The sequence below is a fragment of the Atractosteus spatula genome, chromosome 2, assembly GCF_055471065.1.
Source record: "Atractosteus spatula isolate fAtrSpa1 chromosome 2, fAtrSpa1.hap1, whole genome shotgun sequence".
Taxonomy (NCBI): domain Eukaryota; kingdom Metazoa; phylum Chordata; class Actinopteri; order Semionotiformes; family Lepisosteidae; genus Atractosteus; species Atractosteus spatula.
This window is the reverse complement of record NC_142707.1, coordinates 40,131,625-40,152,565: the sequence shown is the minus strand read 5'-3', so window position 1 is coordinate 40,152,565 and position 20,941 is coordinate 40,131,625. Positions and strand designations below refer to the sequence as shown.

The 20,941-nt window shown below is 33.9% G+C and overlaps 1 protein-coding gene across 1 annotated transcript in view; it reads left to right on the top strand.

Annotated features, from left to right (window-relative positions):
* nbas (NBAS subunit of NRZ tethering complex) overlaps positions 1-20,941 on the top strand; it is a 274,777-nt gene that overhangs the window by 199,905 nt on the left and 53,931 nt on the right. Inside the window, exon 48 of the mRNA XM_088938542.1 lies at positions 1,129-1,324. Coding sequence (XP_088794668.1) covers positions 1,129-1,324 — 196 coding nt within the window. The remainder of the gene's footprint in view (positions 1-1,128; positions 1,325-20,941) is intronic.

Genomic DNA, 20,941 nt, shown 5'->3' with positions numbered 1-20,941 from the left:
CAGTGTGGTACATTAAAGAGGTTTGATTTGAACTGTTACCTATACCTACACAGTTCAAGTTTTGCACCTCAGCATCATTGCATTATGAGAGCACCCTTAACTTTGTGAAGCAGTGACAGGAGGCAGGAGAAGTCTGAGGAGACTATGCTTAAAAATGGAACTTGCCTGTCTTCCCTTCACATGAACCATATTTGATGGAGAAATTCAGCTCTCTCATATTTCATGGAGCTGTCACCTTTTCATTAAATTGTTTGAGCCACAAATGTATTTTGAAGTTCTGAATGTTTTATGTCTGGCCCCAGTTCTCATTTGTTATTCATTGATTATCACATAGTTCAGTGTTTTGATTGTCACGTGTTGTTCTTTTTTAAATATGTTGTTTATAACATGTACTGTAAGTTGCATAAGGTTTCATATACAACTATCAATATAATGTTAAATATACCTTTTCTTTTCTGAACTGATAAGATCTCCAAATGTTTTAATATAATTCAGACACTTTCAAAACAGTTGCGTTCTGTATTGCAATTTTAAACAACTTATTACATCAATGTTATTTTTACAACAAAAATATTATAAGCATTTTAGTGCATGTTTTTTTCTTTAGGGATAAATATATTGTTCATACTGTTCATATATATTGTTCAGTACTGTCTGACTTTAATTAATTTACATGAAGTCTTTGTCTTTAATAGGTGTAGAAGTGTAATCACATTATTTATGTAATATCAGTTCAGTATCCCAAAAAGTGTTCACCACATTTAAAGCACTAAAATTAAAAAGATAAGGTTTAATTTAAATTACTTTTATTTAATGGAAATGTAATTGTTGCACAATGTGGTTTTATACATCTCACAGGCATAAATTCACATGAATAGAATCATTTCCAAGTTATTTGCAAATTTAGATCAATTGAATATGTATTACTATCTATATTCAAATGTTGAATTACAAAACAGTATTTTTAGATTGATAAATTATATCTGAAAGTATGGCAGATAATGTAATAAAAACAACAGACTTATGCCTGCTGATAGCAATTAATTTAGAGTAGGTATTCATTAATATGTTACCCAGGAAGGCTTTACTGCGTAGGAGGTAATCCATGTTCTCTGGCTATTTTCTTAGGGGGAGTCTTGTGTCCTCTGATGACCTTCTCTCCTGGTTGCGGCCTTTCTGTGGAGATGCATCGCTTCCAGTGAAACCCCGCATCGAGGTCCTGCAGATCCTGGAGCAAGCGTTCCATCTGAATGACCAGGACAGCAAGCTGCTTGTGTTCTTCAGGAGCCAAGCTGTACTGAAGTCCTGCTGGCCTCATAAACAGGTATAGACCGTGTTTATTTCTCCACTCTGTTTTGTTGTCTTCCCTTCTGTCATTTGTAAATCTCCTTCAATCTTGCAGTCTTGCAGTATATGACACAAATAATATAAATAGTATAATATAATATTTGTTTAAAAAATGAATTTGTGTAATTTCAGAAAAATAGGGTGTCTTTCCCAGAACTGGCAGTGCTCTTTTTTTTTCCGTGTTCTAAACATCTTCTGTTTATAAATCTCTGTGCCTCTTTGTTGTTCTCACTTTCCTCTCTGTAGACACAATATTTCTTTTTTCACTTCATCTGTGTAGTACATTGTAGAGATAGAGCCATGAATAGAAGAGTTGGCCCTTCTGGGTATTTTCCTGAAGGGAAGATCTTCATTCTTCGATGAACATACTGCACTGTTCTAACAGTAGAAAAGTCTATTGTACTAGTCAATGTACACTCAAGGCAACAAATCAAAGTAAGTTTTCAACTTTCCATGTCAGTTCAAATTTCCCAGTAGTCACATCAAACACACAGGATAATCAGTATAGAGAACAGTAAAACAATAGTCAGCACACTTGTTTTTGTAGACATTTGCAGTTATGGTGCATATTTTTATACACTGGCATGAAGATATTGAAATTGTGACACCGAGATTAACTTTAGAGATTCTAAAGTTAAAACTCTTTTATTATCTGACTTTAAAGTGTAATTATAATGCACTAAAATTCAACAATTTTAATATGGTTGTAAAGGCTATCTCTTTATGTGTTTTTTCAGATTTGTAAATATGGTTTACTGGCATAGTAGTTAGTTGAAATGGTATATGTGATGGAATATGCTTTAATGTATACTGTATGTGATGGTATAAGTGACAGAGTAGATGGTATAAGATGTATGCTATAAAAGTAATGATAGTGACATTGCTGTGTAGGCAAGAAAGCTACTACTATACTTGCTTATACTGTAAGTGGTGCATAAAATATTGATGACAATAGATGGCTTTTGCAGACATAGAAAACACTACATATTCAGCTGTTAGCAGTAATGATTTAGGCTTCTCAATGGGAAAAGTACAGTATAATGTTATGTTTTATTGTCACTTGAGTGATGTATTTGTAGTACATGGTAAATATTGTTGTGCAATCTGGAGTAATTTTCATGACAAAAGCATATGTAAAATCAACTTTACTAATATAGTTAAAACTGTTGTCAAGAGAAAAAGTTTAATATTGAATCTTCAAACTTACTTTTCCTAGCTTGTACCTTTGAACTAAATAGTGATTATTTTTTTCCTTTTCTGATCATTACATGATCACAAATTACAACTTACAAAAAAACAAAGCTTCAGCACAACACACTTACATATTTAACTTTTATGATAAAACACTCAACAGATAAAATGTTTGAACTTTGTCAAGATCTGAAAATTAATAATTTCCTGGGGAAGACCTGTAGTGATTAAATACAATTTGTATTAATTATTTTTATTGTCATTGATCATTTTTTGTAATATAATTGTTTATAATATCAGAATATAATGGAGAATACTTGTTTGCATTTCATAACAAATACCTTTCTTAAGTGTTATATTTTATAAGTGCATTGATTTTATTCCAGTAAACTTACCTGCTCTGTTGCCTAGTTTATACTGTACTAGTTAAATAGCTTCACAAGGTGCTTGGGTGAACCATATGCAATCCTCATTGTTCACCTCCAGATGTGGCTCTTGAAAGTCTCCCTGATAGAGATCAGCTGGGTTTTGGATGAAAAAATGGAGAAAATGAGCATAATTAAACTTTAAAGAAGTCTACTTCTGAAATAACTTCTGAAAAATATGTTCAAGGACTTCAGTATATTGCAAATGAGACAGAGTATTTGTGACTGTATTTTATATACAACCTCTCTTCATCTCATCACATCATATGCAGTTTGATAAAAGGGGACTTTCTTTGAATAAAAGTTGCCTCCCGTGGTCCCTAAACCAATCATTAACAGTAACCTTTACCTCATCATCATTTAACAACTTAGGTCCTTAGAGCTGCTTTGTAACATAAAACAAATGATGGTGTAGGGGTTTTGGAGTACTGGGAATCCTAATTTCTTAATGATTCCTACACTTGGCTAGCTTTGATTAAAAAGCACTATGGTGAAAAGAAAAACTCTGTTTGATCTCTTTAGCGAAAAAGCAAAAGTTCCAGAGTCCGACAACATAATGTACTTCATTAATAGTTGCTTTTTTATGCATATAACACTAAACCAGATGTAGTGTGCGAAAACAGTGTGAACACTGAACACTGTGTGTCTAGATTATTCACTCACAATTTGTATCTTAGAAATCACGGAAAGTAAAACATTTTGGATTAAAGCCACACAGCAGAATATCCGTTCCTCCAATACAAATATAGCTTGTTGCATTTTGTACAGATACACGCATCATACAGAATAGAAAATAATAATTTATGTCAATTTTTTAAAATTTCCCAGATATTCCAGTGGTATCTATTTAATTGAATATGTGTAACTCCACACATCTACAGAATGATTTATTTCTTTTAGATGATGAACTGGAAAATAGCAACAGATTTTAAAATTAGATTTGAAAACATTATTTAACCCTAGATTGAAATACTAAATTTGGCATTTAAGTTCTGGTTATCTTTTTGCTTTTAAGATAAATTGCCGAGTTTCAAATCATTAACTGGTCAGTAGAATAAATAAATATTGTGGTTTTCTTATATCAGGCATATCTATCTGGTATCATGTGTCATACCACTTAAGAGGTGTAATGTTCCCTGCAACAAAGCAATTCAGAGTTATTTTTCTCAAAACTGATTGCATGACATACAGTAGTTCAATCCAGATGCTGTAAGGTTAGCAGCTCTTGAGTGGCAGATTAATATTTCGCTTGGCAGCATTCTCCCACTAGTGCACAGAACATTTAAATATTTTGCATTTAATATAATAATCACATTAGAGCCTAATTTTGCTGAAGTGTGACCTCTTACCCCCACTGAATTGAAACTGAAGTTTGAAAAAGTGACTTTAGGTTTGCTGTTACACATAATTAATACCCTCTGTCCAACAGAGATTAGATGTGTGTGCAGTATCAATTGCTGAAAGGTAAATATCTTTCCATTTAAATTTTCTTACCTCATTAACCCCCTCCCTGCTGTATTGATGTACAGTAGGTTGTATGTCATGCATGTTTTTGTCCAATTCTATTAGTAAAGTGGCATTTTTTTATTTGTATGTATTTATGTATATGTTTTTAATTAAAAACTTTTGTGCCTTACTTTGCAGTTGGCAATATAGATAACTGACAAAGATTATTTTATATATTATTTGTGTACTTGTAATTGTTCTATGACAGTGTCTGTTGAATCTCCAGTCAACAATCTGTTAAGCAATGTTAAGACAACTGTTAAGAAAGTTAACAATCTGCCTTCCAATTAATTTCCTCTAACCTAAATCATATCTTTGATACTTTTACATTTTTCAGATGTGCATTTGTAAATTTCTCTGAATACATGGAGTGTACATGCCTTTAAATGTAGAAATTGTCACACAATCTCTTAACTTTGTTCTCCAAAGACAAAATTACTGCATGTTAACAGTCAGGTGAAAAAAAGCATATTTGAATTATGTAACAAGTGTAGCATTCCCTGTGCTGCTAAAGATCATGTTACTTTGTTAGAAGTCAAGGTGTCAGGCTTCCATACTCTCACAACCTTTTGAGATTTAGTTTATCACTGAAAATCTAATTCTGAATTCTCAATAGTTCAAAAATACATTCTTAATATTATTATATTAGCATACAGTACACTTTTTGTAAAGAATGTTGATACCCTATTGAGGTAAATAATCCAAGATTGTTTTACAAAATGTATAACCAAAAAAGTTAAAACACTTTTTTTAAAAGAACCCTTATTGTATTTTAGTAGCAAAGCAACAAACTTTAATCATGAAGGTAATCTGCATTTTATCCAAGACAGCTTCTGTCTGTGTTACTGAAAGTGCATCTGAAGTGCATTCTTAATGAAACATTTTCATTCTAACCACAAATGTTTAGCATTGCAAAAAGTAAAGTCTTGCAATAATAGCATTATATAATATGTACAGTAGGAAACAGTAAATGCAAAGTTTTATTTGGTTGTATACAACATCTACAGAATTCATGGGCAGTGCTGGTGTTTATCAATGCTTCCTCTTAACATTGGGGTTCTGAGTTTAATTCTGATTTGGAGATGTGGAGTTTGCATGTCCTTCCTATGTTTGTGTGGGTTTTCTCTAGGTTCTTCTGTCTCCAAAGACATGTTGGCACTTGTAGTCATATGTGTTCAAAGGAAAACAAAAAAAGAAGGAAATATATAATTAAAATAAAATAATAACTGGAAGAGGGCAGAAAATAGTCATTTTTGTCAAGGTTTATTAGTCCATATTCCAGTCATTTCCCTTTGCAAACCTAAATTAACTTAGGTGCATTAAATTCCCTTAACAAGCCACACAATTAGTTGAGTGGCCTCTATCTGTGTGCAATAATAGTGGTTAGGATCATTTTACATTAAATGCATCTTTCTCTGTAAGGTACCTCAGTCATTGAACTTCAAGCAAGGATGCAGCCATAAAGAAATTCCACCTAAGAGCTTTCAATTCAACTTTAAACATAAAATTGTAGAAAATATAGAAAAGCACAGATCAGAAGAAAGGTATAAAACATCAAAACTATTGAATAGCTGCACTATCTAACACTGCACATTCTATCATTAAGAAATAATGAATGTGTACTGTATAATACCACTAAGACTAGATCTGACTGTCTACCGTAATTGAGTAGCTGGACATTGACAAAACTTTACCAGGGATACTGTGTGGCAAGGGTGACTTTGTAAGACTAATGGAGTTCATTAGGTGTGATGGGAGAAAATAGGTATATATCAACAGTATCACAGTCATTCACAAAGCCAGCCTGTATGGCACAAGAGAAAAACCACCTCATGTCCTGCATGGGTTTTGCAACAAAACTTTTAAGGGATACTGCAAACATCTGCCAAACATTTTCGTGGTCAAACAAGACAAAATTAGAAGTTGGGGTCAAAATACAAATTGTTACATCTGATGGGAGCCCAGCGTTGAGCATCACTTCAAGTCAACATCATCCCTATTGTCAAGCATAGAGGAAGCAACATTATATTATAGGTCTGCTTCACATCGACAATGACTGTTGACAATCATATCATTCTTGTTTTGATCTCTTGATTCTTGTACTTGTTGATTTTTTTGGCTTCCTTCAATCGTACATTTGGATTATGTGGGAAAGCCACATCAATTAAGAAGGAACTCACTTTCCTTCTTGTAGAAAATTGTTAGATAACCTTTACCAGGTTGTGATTAAACTGTTTTGCAGCCATCACACAAATACCAATGCAGGTAGAGGTAGCATTGATGTGGGAACTCTTAGGATCACTATGTGTTTGAGGATGTCTCTGAGGTGTACTAATCAGTGTTAGGTATTTGGTCTTGTGCAGGAATGATAGAGTATTTTTATATATTTGTTCAGTTTTGTAGTGGATAGCCTTGCCTCTTGCCCTTGCAATATAGAAAATGTCCATTGAATGTAAGTTGAAGAAACAATCATGCAGCTATGATATTGAATAAATAAGTTAAAAATGTAATGAGACTAGCACAAACTGGAAAACTTACATAAGTGTCATGCAAATGAAATAACAACGAAAACAACACAGATATTGTGGATATACAGTAAAACAGTAACATACATGCTGTGGATATGTTTTCAATCTTTACAGTTACTAAGTGTGATTAGAATATTAATGGTTGTAATTGTAATTGCAATTGATTGTAGTTGTATTTGCAAGTTCTATTGAACATATATGGTTTTAAAAGCAAGGGGAACCTTGATAGCAGCCCAAAACCAGGACATAATTAAATGGGTGTGATCGCAAATGTCACAGGTGCATCAGCATTTTATGCAGTTGAGCTTTTATGCTAGAAACATACAGTGCCCTCCAGATTTATTCTTACCTCTGGTAAATTGCTATGGTTCTCAATGAGATAAAATATTTAAAATAATACTATATTATATTTTAATATGAGATAAAGTATTTACTGTAATATTTACAATCAAAAGATGTCAATATATCAGTATGTCAAAACATTTTCCACTTAATAATTTTAAGTGAGACTGGAATACAGTTCTGAGTTTTTTAAATAGATTTTGAATGATTGCTTTGTTAAAGACGTACCTGTGTTCCAGTTAGTGCTAACTGGCTTTTACCCTGTAAATATTGCCAGGTTTAATTTTTGCAACTAATTATTTGCAGTTTAACTTCGTTATATAGTCTTTGGAATCACACACTGCTTTTCATTTTGCATATTTTATCTGTACCTTCAAGTGACATTCTGTTTCAATATCTTTTTTTTATTCCTTAGCCTTTAGCTTGCTGCCATAAAATTCATACTCTGTAGACGTGAGAGCATTATTCTTTGTCCTGATTTTATAACATCTGATTCTTAATGAGCATGTAATCAGTCCTGGAGTAGAAAGTGAGCAATTTCATTGTCAGCTTTGATTATGAATTAACCTTTAAATCCCATGCAGACCAGAGCCTCACAGAAGTCTTATTTTACTACATCTGAACTGTCAATGCAATATCCTCCCTTACAAAGCTATATCCAAAGAGATTATTAGATGTCTTCATTTATGTGGACTTGATTAGTGTTGTTCCTTTTTGTTACTTATTTTTTTTTTTATATTTTAATGCATTCACCAGGTGGGTTTTAGATTGTGTCTAGACAATGACCATACGGAAATAAAGTCAACACCTTTCTCCAGTTCTGTTACATTTACATTGGTTGCTATGGAAACATACATTTGATTTCAATGTTGTGAGTGTACTGTTTTTCAATATACTAGACTAGCTTGACTTCTCTGTGTATTTTTGGTCTTTTTGTTAGAACAGGAGGTCATGCTCTGTTAGTCGCATAGTCAAGAATCTAAGTAATGCTGCATCTTTCCAGCAGTCATGCGACTTTGAACAGTATTTACCAACAAGTGAAATAACCTTTTTTTCCTCTAAAAAGGAATGCCGGATAACCATGGAAATGAGTTTAGATACAAGTATTTGTTAAATTAGACTATTGACTTAAGAATCTTTATTAAATATTTACAGATTATGCAGAATGGTACTGTATCACAAGACACACACCATTTTTATATAGTATTAATGAAAGACTTGTGTTCAGAAGTATTTCATTACCAAGAGTACTACCCACAATGTGCACCATTGTGAATATAGTATCTATTTCTGATGCTGGATACATCTACCAAAATCATTCCAGCTGAGCTCATCATTCATTCGAAATGAAATGCCCTTAAATTGTTTATACTTTACACCTGTATGTTTAGTCATGTTCTTAAAGATCCTTTGATATTTATTTCAAAAATGGTCACTCAAAAAATTAAGAAGTCTTGCTATAGGAAAATATTTGTGCTCATTCCGTTGTGTAGAAGTGTAAATAATGGTTTAAATTTATGCAGTGGGAAAGAAAACTGTTTTTATCCTTGTAAACTACCAATATTACGTTTCCACAATATTCCATGCTTCAGTTCCCATTGAGATGCATTATTTTTCCTAAAACTACTGTTTAGATGGGACATGACTTACTACATTGCATATGTATGCAATTAGTTGGGTTTTAAGCACCAGTATAGCTATATTTTATCTGAGAAGCACACTTTTATGTATTCTTTGATGAAGGGCCTTCAGTCACATAATGTTAATAAGCTTACTATTATTATCATCATTAGCATATGTCAAAGTAATAATAGTGGCAAAAGTATTATAATTTTCATTGTTATGGATGCTATTATCATCAAGTAATTTACTCACTAAAGCAGAATCCTTGTAAACTCATTTGAAATAATGAGGCATTTTCAACTCTTATCTGTGGGGAAGGATATGATGCGAAATGGTAACAAGAGGTCTTGTTTTTCTCTTTTTGAACTAAGATGGCATTAATGATACTATAAAGTTCCATTACTTGGATTTGTGGGAAAGCCACACTCAGGGTCTTTTTGTAATCCTCTTAGTCAGGCTTTGCATACATCAAAGGAGCCTTAATATTTAATTATGCTCTAGGTGCTATAAGTACTATTCCTACAAATCAATGTGTTGCTGGGAAGAAGGCCAGCTACTGCAAAATTAAAAAGCTGCTACTGTATGTGAAAGCAGTCACCTATCTAACTACTAGACACGCAGCAATTTCCAGTTCTCTAATGATTATCTAACAGAATTAAAAATGCAGAGGTCCTCATTTTTCAAAAGGCTTCAAAATCCTTAATTCAGATTCGAGCAGTACCCACTCCCCACTCGAGGGGAGGCACATGTCTTTCTAATCCCCTAGATACATTTTATCTGTAAGCTTCAGGTTCTGTAATTTTCTAGTTAACTGGTGCATAGAAAATAGGGGTCAAGATGCTGACGTATCTTTGCAAGAAAAACTTTCAGCTGAAAAAGACACTTGTTTTAAAACTGTCACACTGACTGCTATTAACCATATGGCTTTTGGATGACCACAGTACTTAGTCAAATCTGGGTCATTGATGATTGGTCTGTAAGAGCTTCTTTTGGCATTAGATAAGGTGATACACATTTAATTTAATTTGCTTTTGGAAAATGAAAAGGTACTTTCAAGCATTTCAAATTTCTGCTTTAATATTGTTGCTTTCAGAGATGGTAAGGCTTGATTTATTGGTATTGCTGTCAGGGGTATTGAAGCTTGCTTTATTGTTCTTTCTGCAAACCTTTTGTCTAAAAGTTGAAGGCATAAGATTTATTTTGGACTACATTTTAAAACATTAAAGGACAATTTCTTATATCACAAAACTACTTGGTGAATACACCAATTCACAGCCATGATTTGTTGATATAAGCAATTCACTATGTAGAGGTATACAGACTTTGTCAACAATGGGGTCTGTGCTTTCTTTTGACATACTATATATAACAATTTGGTGGTGGCATGGTGTCACAGTGGTTAGCATGGCTACCTCGGAACACTGGAACCATAGGTTCAATTTTGGACTTGGGGTACTGCCTGCGTGGAGTCTGTATGTTCTCCCTGTGTTTGCATATTAACAGTTTAATTTCTTGGTTGACAGGCGAATCGCTCTATAAGAATACTTTTTTTGGTATGTATGCACTACACATGCTTGGTTGTTCCAAGTTTTAGTAGACTTGTTGTAACCTTCTCTTGCTTTCCAACCTAAAATCAGTTTACAGTTTTATTTTGATTTCATTCAAACTCAACAATTGATGGTCCATTTTAATAGCTAACCACTTTCATTCTTCTTATTCTTGTAAGTCTGCTGGAAAAATAAATAGCCTGTGTCATGTCACTGGCTAACTGTGACAAGGATTCCCTTAGTGAGGATTGGGTGAGATTAGTGGGTCAGAGCGCTTTCAGCCTACCTGATGCTTACAAGGTTTGTCACACTCTTATACTCCCATACTCCCAATTGGCTGTGAAACTCAGGTATGGGGCTGGGTCCTCCTTTTCTTCCCTGTATGTGTTTGCAGGGTTTGCAGCAGCAGCAAGCCAAGTTATGCAATTCCAAATTAATGACGTATAACAAAATTAATTAGTGATTCTCAATATGTTTCATAAAAAAATATTCTCTCAGTTTCTCTTCCAGTCATGTTTCATAATATTCCTGAGGTCCACCATATATTAGGTATCATGCTTTGCATTAGGGGTGTACATACATGTACATCATAAGACTGAGCATTATAATTGTTAATGGAACATTAATCATCTGTATTTGATGTGGTCTATTGGTATTAACAACTTACTGTTTTTAGGAAATAAAACAAATTGGGCTTGACAATCACTTCTTATAATGGGAATTCTAGAATGCCAAATGTGTGTTGTATTCAAGTTCAATGATATGTTAGATAGGTTCATATATCTGCTTGCTCTGTTTCATTTTGTGTTTCTTTGTTTAGTTTCCCAAAAATTAAAAGTCTTCAGTGCCTTTAGGGTTTTTTTGTTTTGTGGAAGGTGAGATCAGACCTAGAGATGGGCTAAATTACTAGGAGGTCATTACTTAATGATGGACTCCTTACATTAGACAAAAACCCTTATTAAAACATTGCATGTTTTTCATTTGTGCTTACAGACATACATTATAAAGGTTTACCTTAAATATTTCCCCTTTTTCATTATTAGGACATACTAATTAAGATATTTTATGCCCTCTTTTGAAGGCATCAGTCAAGGTTACATTTAAGCTTTTGAAATGGTATTTCTTAAGTGTCTCACAGTCTTTAGTACATTAACCGTAGTATATATGGAAATGGAATGACAATAGTCAGAAATTATGTTTATATATTTTTTTTCTATCTGCCATGTCAGCCTTATTTTTATTATAATTTGAAAAAAAGTTATGGTTGATTTGCATTAATTTTTCAAATACAGAAGTTTGGATAAAAATTTTCAGTTCTATATCAACTCATTGATTTCATTTTAGACATAAATTTTATGGAAATACATCAACATGATAAAGACTAACTTAACTCACTAAGCTGTATAGTATGCATCATGTTATTGTATGTTTGTTTGATCATGCAAAATAAGATTAAGGCAAAGATCAGGCAAAAGAAAGTATTAAATTTAAATGTAAAGTGAAAAACACAAAATTGAAATTGAAATTCAAATATTGTATCAATTTTAGAATTAGTGTAAAATAGTAGATGTAGTCACTAAAGCACAGCACAGGGAAACGCAGGGTATGATGCTATAAGATGTAAAATTTCTTGGGCTTTGCCATTCTTCAAATTAATTGAAAAAAAATGAAATAATTTGATTGCATAAGTGTTCAGGCACATGAACTCAGTCTTTGGTGGAAGCAAATATGGCAGCAATTACAGCCAAAAATATTTTTGGGTTCATCTCATTGGACACCACCTTGGTCTACCAGTACATCTTGGCAGATCTATTCAAGCTCTCAAGTAGTTTGGGGATTGTTTCTGGACAGCAGTTTCCAAGTCTTTTACAGATTCTCAGTAGTATTCAAGTCTGGGCTTTGACTGGAACTCTCAGGGGCGTTTACTCTCTTATTCTTAAGTTACCACAACGTAGCTTTGGCCGTGTGCTTTTGATTATTGTCCTGCTGACAGGTGAATTTTCACCCCAGTTTTAAGTCTTTAGTAGAATGAGATAGGTTATTCTTTAGTATTTGCTTATACTTTGCTTTAGTTCTTGGTAAAGAGAACCATTTCCATGCTTGATGGTAAGGATGGCATAAACTAAGAGATGCGGTATGTTGAGTGTGCACCAAACATAACACTTGGCATTTAGACCAAAAACTTCTACACACAATATAAATGCAGAGGAACTGATGAGATATGATGTGGACCTTGAAATGCAATCTTAACTACGGCATGGGTTCAAGTGTCAATGTATTAAGGCTAGGATGTCTAAGGCTAGGAAGTTTTACAAGAGGCTGAGTCTGACATTTGACGTTTTTCAAGTGTACTACAGCCATGCTTTTGGGAAGAAATTGTGTGATTGTGGATCATTCATCAATTTAATTTCAGTGAACAAGTCTTGGTGAGGATTAGGGCACATTATAGACCACAATATTTGGAAAAATAAAAGAACTTTATTGAAAGGTTGAACAGCTCATGTTCTGAAGAGCATTATACTGTAGTTGTAATACCTTTGTTGTGATATTTTCCTACTTAAAACCTTATATTGCATACTTTTTTATTTTAATTCAACAATGTTTAAGTAATTACTTTATTTTAATATTTCACATTCAACTAGTGAAATAGCATTGGCATTTGCAGAACTTTTTGTTTTTCATTTTGGTATTCAGAACAATACAGCATTCTAGGTGACCTCTTAAGAAAATGACCTCTGCAACTTCATTGTTGGGTTCACATGGGATATAAACTGCACACAGTGTAGTAGGTCAATGAATATTAATGTCTTCCCTTTAAATGCAGCAAAGGGTAGACAAGAAAAGGCCTTCATTCCCTGTCCTGCCTTGACACACACAGACTAAATTAGTGTCATGCAACAAGCTTATCTTACACCAGCTTTTTCTGAGCGAGCGATGAAATGTTACAGCAAGACAGTGAAATTATTACACCGTCTACTGTACATGGAGAAAATAGGTGTTTTGTAAGTGTCTTCTTCACATTATAATTGTGAGTCTTGCTAGTGTTACATAAAAAATATTTTATTGGGAAAGATCATTTTTATTTCAGTTTTATATGCTATATACTAGATATACTCTAGTAGAAGAAACGTTTTAGACTGTACTTCATACTATTTTGACATTGAAAAGTTATAATCAAAACAATCAAGTATATTTTTAGTATCTTGAGTCTAAATTAAAGGTTTAAAAGCTATGAATTTATTCTGATTGATCAGAAAATATAAATGTGTCATAGACTAGTATAGCTGAACATGTTCTCCATTGAAAACATGTGAATTTAATTTTTTTCAGATTATTTTCGCTCTAAATGTGCTTGAGATTTCAATTTTAAAAAATCATGGCCTATTTTTTTTCCTTTTAGGTTCATGTTCTTAATTAATATTACAGAAGTGTGTTAATCCATAAATTGTAAGAATTTCACATGCTCTTGTAGAGGATGCAAGAAGTCACAGCGCAGTTGTACCTGAGCGAAGGTTTGAAATGAGTTTTAATTTGTTGCGAAAAAGGCCATTTTCCGGAGAACATCCAATCGACATACAAAAAATGCATCCTCCTGTAGTGCTCAGAATTCAAGCATTTTGTAGACCGAGTAAAGCTCTGACAACTCTCTAGTGTTTAGTAAAATAGTAAAAGAAATAGATCATTGAGATTTTGCATATACTTGTGGAAAATTCATATGTATTCATTTAGCATTTTAATATGAAATAAATAAATAACAAATGTTTGCTATCTTAATGCACTTTGAGTTTAGAAATTAATCTTTTATTTAATACAAACTGCATTCTTCTAAAATGGTCAAGAATTCATAAGGTATTTATTGTGTATTTTTGTCAGCGTAGTGCAGCACAGTGGTTACCATTGCTGCCTCTTGGTGCTTGCGCTGTACAATACTGTAGGTTTAATTCCTGTGGTGCCATCTGCTTGTAGTTTGCATGTTCTTTCTGGGTTTATTTGGGTTTCCTCTGGGCACTCCGATGTCCTCCCACCATCCAAATGTAGTACATGCTGGTAGTGTCATTGGCTTCTATAATATTGGACCTGTGTAAGGTGTGTGTGTTTGCGTCTGCATGTGCCCTGCTAGGGACTGGTGTCCTGTCTAGTGTGTGTCCTACCTTCTCTCCTATGATTACCAGGATAGGCTTCAGGCCAGCGTGACCCTGAGCTGGATAAGCAGTTATTGAAAGTAATATGTGAATTGTCAGTGTTTTTTCCTAAAAGATATTTAACACATTTTATTTTTCCTGGGTTTTGTATTTTTCTATATTTGCTATGTAAAGTACATATGGACATTTATTTCTTTATTTAGAAGGTTAATCTAACATAACATAACATAACATAACATAACATAACATAACATCACTTTATTAGCCCTAAACAATTTCTTGCTTTAGGAATTTGTCTTTTTGCATACCCCAGCTTGCTCTCCATGAGACACAGACACGGAGAGAGAAGCTTGGGGTCAGAGTACAGGGTCAGCCATTGTACAGCGCCCCTGGAGCAGTTGGGGTTAAGGGCCTTGCTCAGGTGCCCAACGGAGTAGGATTCCTCTGCCGGCTGCGGGATTTGAACCGGCAACCTTCCAGCCACAGGCGCAGATCCTTAGCCACAGAGCCTAATGTTGTTAGATACTGTTTATCTAACAACAGTACATAAAAACAAGTTCATCTTAAAGCTTTAGTCTTGCTTAATTTTGGGAAACTAAAGAATTAATTCAGGATCTAAGATCAGTACTGCAGTGCTGTAACTACAGAGTTATTGTTGTGTTCTTACTGATAGGTGGTGTGTCTCCAAACAGTTTTTGGAAATATTGTTAAAATCAGACACTTATTCACACATTACTTAAATGGGGAGTGCAAATATTTCCAGTTTCTGAGGGTCCCCCTAGATACTTAATGGCCACTTTTAATACAATTCATTATGAGATTCTTGAGAAGGACAAGCTCTGTTTCTTGCCAATCACCATCTCTTCGGTTTAAATATTGGTCTCTAGACCTAAACCTTCATCGCCAATGCAGCGACCTCTTGGCATCAAAAATGTAATGTATTTCTATCAAGTGTATGAATATGGATGTATTTGTATGAGACTTGTATGAGACTGATTGACTTAAATACTTTAACGTAAGTGTTAGTTGTTAGTATGCAATGCATTTTCATTCTTATTTTGATAAATATGCTTTGTAATTCCTGATAAGTCGATCAGCAATTTGTGTAATAGCTGACTGATTTCCCTGGCAATTTTCATTACCTTAAAGCATGGATGTAACATGCTTGAAAACATATATTGATATATGTAATCTTCTGCCCAAACAAAATTCCTTAAGGAGTATGGAGAGATGGAATTGCAGTAAGTCAATAGTTGCAGCCAGAAAGTCTCATTAACTAAGACAGATTCTTAGATCAGGTCAAGCTGCTATTTATCACCAAAGGGAACCATCTGATGAGGCTGCAGTGCCTTGAAAAACTATTCAGACCCTTCATATCTATCATATGGTGTGTCATTTTGTGAAATTGCAAAATGATGCACGCATATTTTAAACTTAATATTTTATTTAGTCGTGCTAATATTGAGCTAGGTAAAAAAGGTAAAAGAACTAAAAATGTAGGTCAAAACTAAAGAGAAAAAATGAAATATGCTGTCTGTGTAAGTATTCAGGTCTGTAAACTCAATCCTTGGTAAAAGAACCTTTATGTCTTTTTTTGTCTCTACCAACTTTGCACATGGGCTTGGTGTAATTCTCTCTAGTCTTTGGCAGATGTGCTCAAGCTCTTTCAAGTTGCATGGGGAATGCTTATGTACTGCAGTATTCAAGTCTTTTTACAGATTCAGGACTAGGGATGGCATCCATAGAGTGATATTCAATATACTGGGCTTGTATCAGATGTAACACTTTTCATTTAAACAAAAGGTTCCAATTTTGTCTTCTCTGTCTGCATTTTATTTAGTCCCATACAAGTCTTTCCAGATATTCTTGATACAGTTCAAGTCAAGATTTTGATTGGGCCACTCAAGGTCATTCACTCTCTTATTTTTAAGCATCTCCGTGTAGCTTTGTCCTGTTCTTCTTGTGTATTAATTTTCCTGTTGACAGGTGAATTTTTATAGACTTTAGCAGACTGAAACAGGCATTTCTCCATTTCTCCTTGAGTACTAGCAAGCGTATACCAGCGTTGCCACCACCATGCTGCTTTACTATACAATGCTTACTGGGAGATGTGCACTTGGAATTTAGACCATAAGGTTCCAATTTCATCTCATCTGACCACAACACTTGTTATCTCATTTTTGGGGATCAGTCACATGCTTTATATCAGGCTGCTTTTGAGATTGGAAACAGCTTATTTTTAATAATGGTTTCCTTCATGCCACCCTGCCATAGCTTTTGTAAACTGTTCTGGATATTGTTGACTGATGCACATTTTTTTCTATCTCAACCATTTAACTCTTCAGCTTTTTTCAGTATTGTTGCTGGTCTCATAGTGGCTCCATTACCAGTTTAGTGATCTGTGCTTTTTTTTTACTTTATCCCTGACTTTTTTGAAAGCTCCTTAACCTTCGTTGGTTGAGTCTTTGCTTGAAATTTACTACCCACCCACAGGACATCACAGAGGCAGGTGTTATTTATTTTGAAATCATGAGTGTCACTGTTATTGCACAGAGACTGAGGCTACTTATTTCATTTTGTGACTTGTTAAGGTGATTTTGTCCAGTTAAATGAATTACCATGGGAAAGGGTTTGAATATTTATCCCAAAATAACAGCTATATGTTTCATTCATATTAATTATATTTTTTTTTGTGTGTAGATAAAAGTTTGTGTAGATAACAAAAATTAATTACTGCTTCAAAGTAGTAAAGTGCAAGCTTTAAAGCAACACAATTTGCAAAGTACTTCTAATTTGAGGAGGCTGTCCCCATCCAATTGATCATTTATGTGCATCATGTGAGTTATTTACATTTTAATGAAAATCAATTTATTTTACATGTTTAAAAGTTATACATTATTTGTGCTTATGTATGTATAGTCAATTCATTGCAAAAATATGAACTCCCTGGAATGTTTCTGTACTTTGTTGATATCTAAACATGCAATCATGACACTTTGAAATAGGATGTTGTTTTTAGAATCTATAAAATCTATTCCAAACAGATAAATGCAAAAATTATGCAATTATATTATGCAAATTAATTAGATTTATAATCTAATTTCTTATTTGCATAAATATTCCACTCCTTTGCTACAGCAACCCTAAATCAATTTGGATGCAAATATTATAAAAAACCACACAGTTATTGTAATGGTCTTTATGTATAATCACAGTTAACTTCTCCTGGGTTAACTCATTCTGTCACTGTAAGTTCCCTAAGACAAAAATTTAATTTCAAGCCACAACTAACATATTCACATATCAAACTTACCATGAAGACCAAGGAGTTTTTGAAACAAAATGGGTATAAAGTGGTAGAGAGTCAGGGATTAGTAAATGTTTACTTATTACTTAAGAAAACTGAAGTCCATCATTATTAAATAAAATATACATCAAACCCTACCAGAATCCAAACCGAGCAGCCAAATATGCAGGTGACCGGTTAAGATATGCCATTATGATGACGACAGTGACTTTGAAAGATCTGCCGAGTTTCAAAGTCTAAGTTAAACCCAACATAGCAGATTACTTAATCAGCACCATTCCAACTGCCAATCATTGTGGTGGCAACATCATCTTATGGGGATGATTTTGATCAGCAGGGAGTGGAAAATGTGTCAGGACTAAGGGAAATGGGATGGTGCAAAATACAAGTGAAACCTAGAAGAAAACAGTTATGAATCGCTCAAGTCTATACAACTTGGTCATAAATTCACATTTCAGCAGGACTGTGACCTGAAGCATAATGCAAAGGCCACACTGAAGTAGTATTGTAAGAAGAGAGTGAATACCCTTATCTTGCTCAGTCCTTATGAGCTGAATCAAACAGAAAAAAATATGACAAGGCTTGACAATTGCAGAGCATTAGTGAACTTGTCTGCTCTAGAGCAGTTTTTTCAGAAAGAATGGACTTACACCTTCCCACTGGCAAAGCTGGTAGATTTTGTACATTTAGGTATTTGTTTGAAGTGACCGTTTGAACATTATAAATCACTAAAGCGTTTTTGTGCATTTTGAATGGTAAAGGTGCAAAAGTACATGTGAGGATGTGAGTGTATACAGTGTCTTGTTTAGTTTTTCTCTGATCTTTATACATCAATGAAAGAATGATGTTGGAAATGAATAGATGAAGCTTTTTTAAGTTATGCAAATGTGTGCACTAAACAATATACTTGAAATACAGATTAAGACATTCAATTCAGACTGAACTGTGAGCAATTCTGTAGGATAGCAAACTTGTAATTAATCAAACTTTGCCTGTCACTTCTCAAGAAACAGATTTTCCAAATATATGCATCAGAACCCAGCATTAATTTACACTTTATAATGAGAGTGACAATACTTTATTTTATTTTTGCAAAAGACAGTATAAATACCTGTAGATAATAGGATTTATGGCTGTATAATGGAACTTAATTGAAACATAAATAATTTAGTAGTAAGCCCTCTCTTGACCTCTACATCACCATGTTCCAGGGCTTTGTTGATTTAAATTTCAGGAAAACAACATTTGTTTGGATTTTTTCCAATCATAATTTACATTTGCAATATTGTAATTCAATACTATATATTTTAAATAATAGAATAAAAAAACAATATATCTGGCTTATAAAGGCTTCTGTATAATCTCCGATTTACTGGAGATCTGAAACTGTTTTTTTTTTATGTACATGACTTCAAATAACCATTATCAGAAAGCCTCTTGTTTCTGGCAAGTGGTGTTTCATCCCCGAGCTTTAGCACCAGCATTACATGGTGTTAGAGTTACACCAGGAGGTGAACATTATACCATGGTTTCCAGTAGTTCTTGACATTTTAAATAAAAACAGCCACTCGGAAGCCACTGTTTCTCAGACCCCACAAGCTCAGCCCTTACTGTTTAGGCTATACCGTGCAGCCATTCCAATTCTGCATCAAAAGTAGTCTCTTCTCTTCTTTCTTTTGGATTCATGTGACTTTAATGTGTGTGTTACATATTGATTTTTACCTTCAAAGTCCTTGTTTCACATCCTTGTGTTAACTCAAAGGCTTCTCCTAAGGCATATAATTAGTTTTCATTTTAGGATTGTATTTAATATTGCAATACTGACTCCATCCAGCAGCCCATTTTCAAACCCAGCGATCAATGGGCGCAAAGCGTGATGCACCTGGATGGGACACCAGTACATCACAGACGCACGCACAGACACAGACGCACACACAAGGGCCGATCTTTACAGAAGCTAACTAACCTACCCGCATGTCTTTGGATTGTGGGAGGTAACCGGAACGCCTGGAGGCAGCTCATGCAAACACACAAACTCCACAAAGATAACACTTTCCAGCATGCTACCCACAAAGTAACTCTTCATTTTATGTGGTTTTCATTTGGTGACAGTGATTTTATTCATAACTGGTGACTTTTTTTAGCTTAGTTCCACTGTCTTGTCGCAAAAGACTTTTAAAGCAAGACTCGTGTATTATCTTAGGAGATTTTCAGTCCTACAGTGCACACAAATGTGAATTTGAGGTCTGACTGAAAGTAGGAGCAAGAGGGAAGTTATGTCCAGTTATGTAAAGGGAAGTATGTTTTATATGTATTTTAGTCAGTATTTTATTTATATGTAGTAGTCCCTAAATTTAGTCTCGCATGTCCTAGGATTTTTGTTTTCTTTTGTTTTGAAAAAAATACAGTTGCTTCAACGTAAAAAAATGTTTGTTCAATGTTTTTTCAACAGATAAAAGCTTAAAGGCTTGTAAGGTTTTCAAAATTTTACATATAAGTAGAACATTTTTACAATAATGTATTTTTAAATGCATAATTATCACATTTATACGCCTGCAATACACACAGTTTTTGTGAAAACTGTTATGATGAGCTAAAGGAAATATTCAAATGTGTTTTTAAACTTATCAGATTTAACCACTTCTCCTATCAAATTTCTTAGATTGGACCTTTTCTCTTTGCTGAACCTCAGCTTGTCTTCCAGGTTGTGTGGTCTGTACTTGTGGCACTGTGTGTATGGTTTTCTCCAGCTCAGACCATAATTGTTCTATTAGAGACTGATAACCAATCAAGAACACCATTTTTAAACTTTGGATAATTGATTTTGTGAGTTTGATGAATGCTTTGTATTGTTGTCCTTTTGACTAAGCTAGAGCTTGATAATGGAAGACACCTGCTTTTGGCCTAAATATTCTGGTAACTTTATAAACCATCTGTTCACCTAGACAATGCAAACCAACTCTGAAGTAGAACATTTTTGTTC